This window comes from Vicia villosa, linkage group LG6, assembly GCF_029867415.1.
Source record: "Vicia villosa cultivar HV-30 ecotype Madison, WI linkage group LG6, Vvil1.0, whole genome shotgun sequence".
In the NCBI taxonomy this organism is placed as follows: domain Eukaryota; kingdom Viridiplantae; phylum Streptophyta; class Magnoliopsida; order Fabales; family Fabaceae; genus Vicia; species Vicia villosa.
The window spans coordinates 98570818-98578170 of NC_081185.1; the positions used below are offsets into that span (position 1 = coordinate 98570818).

Sequence of the window (7353 nt, forward strand, 5' to 3'; positions counted from 1 at the left end):
TTGTTTAATTAGTTGTTAAGTGTTGTAGCATCTGAATTAGTCGTTTAGAAGCTGAATTAAGTTGTTGAATTAGTTGTTAAGTGATGTATGTTGTAGTTTTCAAATGAATTTTAATGTAATTTTCAAATGTTTATTGCCACCTAGTAATGTGTTGATTGCAAATATGAATTGTGTTAATTTTCAAATTTTAAACCATAACAGAAAAAGAAGGTTAATTGTCATTACATAATTTCCATTACATAGCAGCAATACTTGATTGTTATTACACCAAAATATTACTTAATTGTCATAACAACAATATATGAAGAATTTTCATTACACCAAAACATTACTTAATTGTCATCTACTTGTCATTACACCAAAATATGGACTAATTGTCATTACAGCAAAATATGAAGAACTATCAAAACACCAAAATAAAGGCCTAAGTGGCATCTACTTTTGAGATGGTTATGGAGCCTGTGATCTCTGAGACACAACAACCTCGACTTCATTAGCAGTTATTTTCTGTTTCTTATTTTTCTGTTGTCCACTAGAGCTAGCCTTTCCTGTTGTTTTCTGGTTGTGTCCTCCCTTAGGAATCTGCCTGTCAGTAGCACTTTTGCCCTTACATGTCCTTGTGTTATGTCCATATTTGTGACATTTTTTTGCATTTGACTGTCTTCAACTGTCTTGGAAACACACCAGGTTTTCTTTGCTCATCATTGGATTTGTTCCTTTGCTTTTTTTGGCCTCCCTGGCGCCCTTCTCATAAGTGGTGGATTGATGTACTCGGTATTTGTCACTGGCCATAGTCTTGGTCCATTTGAGGGTAGCACAATGTGGGAGTTTGTGGCCAGACATTGTGTCTTCCTGCATACAAACAGATGACACACAAATTATCAGTTTATGGATACAGACAAATTTTAGTTTATACATCAATTTATGGATACAGACAGATTATAAGTTTATACCTATAATAGGATGACACAAAACTTTCAACTACCAAACCATTATGCCAAATGCAGACAATAACATGTTCACATGATATACCAGTTAGATCCCACTTACGATAAGCACAAGACTTTGCTGTCAGATCCACAACATATGTATCTTTCTCATTAGATACACCAAACTTAGCCATGTCCTCATCACCATGCCATGTTGCCTTCCACCCCCTGCCTTTCTTTTGTAGCCTTCAATTCTTCTCTAAACCTAAGGACATATATCACTATTGTGCCTTTCAAACATCTTCCTTTGCTTCACAATTCTAACAGTTATATAATGCTTAATACCCTCAAGTAAAGAGATTATTGGTTTTTCCCTAATTTCAAGAATTGCCCTATAGAAAGCTTCACACATATTGTTGACCTGCAGATCACATTGAGTGTAATTGCTAAAAGCTGATCTTGTCCATTATTGTGGTTGAACCTTAGCCATTTCAGTGTAAGCATCTGTATTTTTTATTTTCATTCTCTCCATAGCATGGCTCCAATCTGGTATAGTTGTTGCTCTTGTTGTCCACAACAGTTCCTTCATATCAGCTCCTAAGAGTCTTTTCTTCCAATTATCATAGAGATGATCATAGAGATGCTTTACACACAATCTGTGTTCCACATTATCTCCTAGCCCTTTAATTACCTCCACAAGTCCCTAACATAACATACATTTATATACAAATTCAGAATACAGTTACATATACAGAAATATGAAAATAACTAGTTTAAAAATACATATCTTTTGCTGGTCAGAAATAAATGAATATTGTCTAAGTATTTCAACAAAAAGTATGTATTTCTAAACGTTTTCTTCATATTTTTATATAGAGCAATGCTATGCTTACACTAAAAGTGTAAGCCTTATCTTACACCATATAAAATACAATAAATATATGTATCTATTTGCATTGAAAAAGATGGAAAAAATAATTATTTAACATAATAAAAAAACCAAACCAAATATATAATATACGGTGTAATTGTAAAATTCTAGTGTACCAATATCAATTCTCTTTTATATATGTATGTCACTGTATATGTATTTCTGAATTGTATGTAAAGTGATACAAATACAATTCTCGTGCACCCACCTCACTTAAACACCTATATCCTAGAATGTTGTGGGATGTTTTTCACCTTGTCATCCTATAATAAATTGTGACTAATATTTTTGCAATACTTTAAATTTGAGGAGTGAAAACTTGTGAGGTGATATTCAACTTGAAATGTTTTTATAATGATTGTTCTGAAACTCTTAAAATCCATATAAAATTCATACTAAGGTGTGAATCCATTACCGCAATTTATTGCAATTTTCTATTTTTAATAGACAAAAACTTTGAGTAGTTAAAAGAATTGTACCGTGACTCTAGAAAAACATTTCTCATACACAACACAAAACACACTTATTCTCAAACATATTGCATCTAGCTAGTAATAGATTCTGTTGGTGGTATTCTAGAGGTGGTATGTTATAAATTATAGTGTTGCAGAATTCTGCAGAGGAAAACTGGTTTTTGACACTTTTTTCACTATACTTCCACTGGTGGAAGATATGCTTTAAATATGCTATTTTATTGAATTCACCACCAACTGCTATATCTTTCTTAGCATTACAAAGCCTTTATATAGGCTTGACTCAAAACTGACATAGAAGACAATAAGATGATAATTAAGATGAGGACTCTTTGGTTCTCTCAATCTTAATGATACAATTCTAACATAACTCTAAATAAAGACAGTAATTATATTATGATGGTTACAACTCTTTTGCACTTCTTTCATAATGCTTACTCATAGTGGTGGTTACAACACATTAATTTTAACACCCCCCCTTAATGTGTTGCTCTTTAACTCCCATTGCTTCTCTAAGTTGCTGAAATCTCCCTCTTGGTAGTGCTTTAGTAAAAATGTCTGCAAGCTGCTCTTCTGAATTGCAGAACACTAATTGCACATCACCATCTTCGATCACACTTCGAATGAAGTGGTGCTTTATATTAATATGTCTTGTTCGACTGTGGAAAACAGGATTCTTCGCCATGGCTATTGCTGATTTATTGTCACAGTGAAGCAACAGACTTTCTTCTTGCTTTTCTCTGATATCTTCAAGTATTCTTCTCAACCACAATGATTGTTGTGTAGCCAAACCAGCTACCATATATTCTGCTTCAGCTGAAGATTGCGCTACAATGTCTTGTTTCTTCGAACACCAAGAAATTACTCCTGAACCTAGGCTGAACACATAACCAGAAGTGCTTTTCATGTCATCAACACTTCCAGCCCAATCACTGTCACAATAGCCTTTAATTTTGAGTTTAAAACTCTTTTCAAACCTGATTCCATGCTCCATGGTTCCCATGACATACCTTAGAACTCTTTTTGCTGCTCCAAGGTGCAAGTGACTCGGTTTACTCATGAACCTTGAGAGTAAACTAGCAGCGAACATTAAGTCGGGTCGTGTAGCTGTTAGATAAAACAAGCTTCCAACCAAACTTCTATACATGCTTGCATCTACTAATCTTCCACCATCTTCCTTCTTTAATTTTTCATTCACCACTAAAGGAATGTCAACAGGTTTGCAGTCTTTCATGCCAAACTTTTTCAAAATATTTTCAGCATATCTCCTTTGACAAATAAAAACTCCATATTCATCTTGGTAAACCTCAATACCAAGAAAATGATGCAGCAAGCCAAGATCACTCATCTCATATTTTTTCATCATTTCTATTTTAAAATTTTCAACCATTTTCTTGTTACCCGTATACACCAAATCATCAACATAAAGGGCAACAAGAAGGATATCATCTTTACCTTGATGTTTCACATACAAGGTATGCTCACTTGGACTTCTTTGAAATCCTTGTTGAATGAAGTAGCTGTCAATTTCACTATACCATGCTCTAGGGGCTTGTTTCAACCCATAGAGAGCTTTCTTCAACTTGTAAACTTTTTCTTCTTGGCCTTTAGTCACAAAGCCTTGAGGTTGCTGCACATATACCTCTTCTTTTAATTCTCCATTCAGGAAAGCTGACTTCACATCAAGTTGGTACAGGTTCCACCCTTTTGAGCTGCTAATGCAATAACTGTTCGTACAGTATCCAATCTTGCAACTGGGGAAAAAGTTTCACTATAGTCAATTCCAGGCTGTTGTGCATAGCCTTTTACTACCAATCTAGCCTTGGCTCTTTGAATTGACCCATCTGGATTATGCTTTAATTTGTACACCCACTTTACTCCAATAGCTTCTTTGTCATTTGGCTTCTCAACTAGCTGCCATGTTTCATTTTTCTCAATGGCATTTATCTCTTCTTGCATCGCATTCCTCCAAACATCTTCTTTGATTGCTTCATCAAAATTTTCAGGTTCCACAACACAATAGTTGCATCTTGCATAAATATCACTCAAATCCTTCAATTTTATTGGAGTTGAGTTGGGAGATGATGAACTTGAACTTAGGGAACTTGGAGAGGATGAGGAACTTGGTGTACATGGAGCTGGTTGCTCATTCTCAACTGCTGAATTTTGTTGTTGTAATATGATTGCAGGGACTATTTTCTCCTTTATTTTGTCTTCTTCCCAATTCCAAGAAGCATTCTCATCAAATACAACATCCCGACTAATGATCACCTTGTTTCTCTTCAAGTTGTAAAGTCTATAGCCCTTTGACATGGAACTATAGCCAATAAAGACACATCTTTCACTTGTTTCTTCCAGCTTTGTCCTCTTTTGTTTTGGAATTTGAGCATAGCAAACACATCCAAAAATTTTAAGATGGTTCACCGACGGTGTTCTTCCACTCCAGGCTTCAAATGGAGTCTTTTTCCATACGGCCTTTGTTGGACACCTGTTCATCAAATACACAACAGTGTTAACGGCCTCGGGCCAAAAGGTTTTAGGTAAACCTTTCTCAAGTAGCATAGATTTCGCCATCTCCATCACAGTTTGGTTCTTTCTTTCAGATACACCATTTTGCTGAGGTGTATAGCCAACAGTGAGCTGTCTTTCAACACCTTCATCTTCACAAAATTTGTGAAATTCATTTGAGGTGTACTCCTTCCCTCGATCACTTCTCAGCATTTTTATAAATCGGCCACTTTGTTTTTCAACTAATGCTTTAAACTTCTTAAAGATTACAAACGCTTCAGATTTTTGTCTCATGAAATATACCCAAGTCATGCGGGTAAAGTCGTCAATAAACAAGATAAAGTACCTGTTTTTTCCATGAGACAAAGTATTCATAGGACCACACACATCTGTGTGTACAAGTTCCAACACTTGTTTGGCTCTCCATGCACTTTCTTTTGGAAATGGTTGCCGGTGGTGTTTGCCTAGGACACATCCTTCACACACACCAGATTTTTCTTCGATTCTTGGTAGCCCATACACCATCTTCTTTTGATAGAGTAACTTGAGACTTTCGTAATTCAAATGCCCAAGTCTCCTGTGCCATAAACATGAGTCATTCTCTTCTCTGGCCATCAAGCTTACATTTTTCTCATAGTTGAAAGATAGTGGAAAGCTCCTGTTGCTAGTCATCTTCACAACGGCAACACTTCTTCTTTCTGAGTCAAAAATTCTGCACTCTCTATTCTCAAAGTTTAGAGAATAGCCGTGCTCCAGAAGTTGTCCAATGCTAAGCAAATTTTCGTCTAATTCTGGCACATAAAGCGTGTCATGCATGACTTTGCTTCCTTGCTTTGTGGTGACTCCAATGCTTCCTTTCCCTTTCACTTCGACATGTTCTCCATTACCCAATTTAACTTTTGATCCAAATGAAGAATCAATGTTTATAAATGCTTCCTTCTGTCCGGTCATATGGTTGCTACAGCCGCTGTCCAAATACCAAACATTTTTACCTTCTTCATGCAATGCTTTTTGACAAGCAAAAAACAAATTTCCTTCATCAGATTCTCCTTCTGCGTACGAAGCATGTTGCTGATTTGCAAGACGACAATCCTTTTGAAGGTGCCCAAATCTCTTGCAATTGTGACATTGCGGTTTTCCTTTGTTCCAACAGTCCTTCTCGTCATGAGTGCCGCTGTTACAAATTCTGCACCATTTATTTGATGCTTCATTCCATCTTCCGCCATTTGCGCCTCTTCCAGATCTGCCACGTTGATTTCGACCTCTGCCTCTGCCTCTTCCAAATCTGCCACCTCTAGAAGACTCACCTCTAGTTTGTATTTGGGGCTTATTTTCACCATTGTTGGACTGAATGTTGAGTTTAGATTGAAAGACACTCTCAATTGATTTTTCAGAATGTCGTAACATCCTTTGCTCGTAGGATCTCAAAGACCCCATCAACCCTTGAACAGTCAGGGTTGATAGATCCTTGGTTTCTTCTATCACACCCACCATTGGATCAAATCTTGCTATTAAACTAATCAGAATTTTGTCAACAATTCTGCGTTCTTCTATCGTATCACCATGCGACTTCATCTGATTCACCAACTCGGAGAGTCTGTTGAAGTACTCATTCAGGCTCTCGTTCTCCTTCATCCTTTCATTTTCATAATCTCTCTTAAGAGATTGAAGCTTCACCGTTCTCACCTTTGAGTCTCCTTCGAACTCTTGTTGTAGGATACTCCAGGCTTCTTTCGATGTTTTAGCTCTCATAATCCTTGGGAAGATGGATAGAGAGACTCCTCTTTGAATCATCCCGAGAACTCCAGCATCTGTGATCTTCTTCTTCTTCAACTCTTCAAGCCGTTGGCTTGATTCTTCAGCTTTTTCTTTTGATTTTTCAGCCTCCGTTGGTGCCGGTTCTTCATATCCGTTTTTGACATACTCTAGAACATCCAAAGATGTGAATAGAGTCTCCATTTTAACAGCCCAAAAATCATAGTTCTCTCCTTCAAATAGAGGAACTTTGACATTGCTGTAAGTTGCAGAAGAGTTGTTTGTAAAAGCCATAACTTTTGTTGTTTTTGTTGGGGCTGCAAGGATCTGCGGCTCTGATACCACTCTGTTGGTGGTATTCTAGAGGTGGTATGTTATAAATTATAGTGTTGCAGAATTCTGCAGAGGAAAACTGGTTTTTGACACTTTTTTCACTATACTTCCACTAGTGGAAGATATGCTTTAAATCTGCTATTTTATTGAATTCACCACCAACTGCTATATCTTTCTTAGCATTACAAAGTCTTTATATAGGCTTGACTCAAAACTGACATAGAAGACAATAAGATGATAATTAAGATGAGGACTCTTTGGTTCTCTCAATCTTAATGATACAATTCTAACATAACTCTAAATAAAGACAGTAATTATATTATGATGGTTACAACTCTTTTGCACTTCTTTCATAATGCTTACTCATAGTGGTGGTTACAACACATTAATTTTAACAGATTCATTCTCATACACAATTTCATAA

The 7353-nt window shown here is 36.3% G+C and overlaps 1 protein-coding gene across 1 annotated transcript; it reads right to left on the reverse strand.

The window, feature by feature from the left end:
- Window positions 1-248: 248 nt before the first annotated feature.
- On the reverse strand, window positions 249-1554 carry LOC131611940 (uncharacterized). Its single transcript, XM_058883766.1, has 2 exons — window positions 954-1554; window positions 249-852 (listed from the first exon to the last, which is right to left on the reverse strand). Exons 1-2 carry the CDS (start codon window positions 1121-1123, stop codon window positions 702-704), a joined length of 321 nt encoding a protein of 106 aa, XP_058739749.1. The 5' UTR covers window positions 1124-1554; the 3' UTR covers window positions 249-701.
- Between the last annotated feature and the right edge of the window lie 5799 nt (window positions 1555-7353).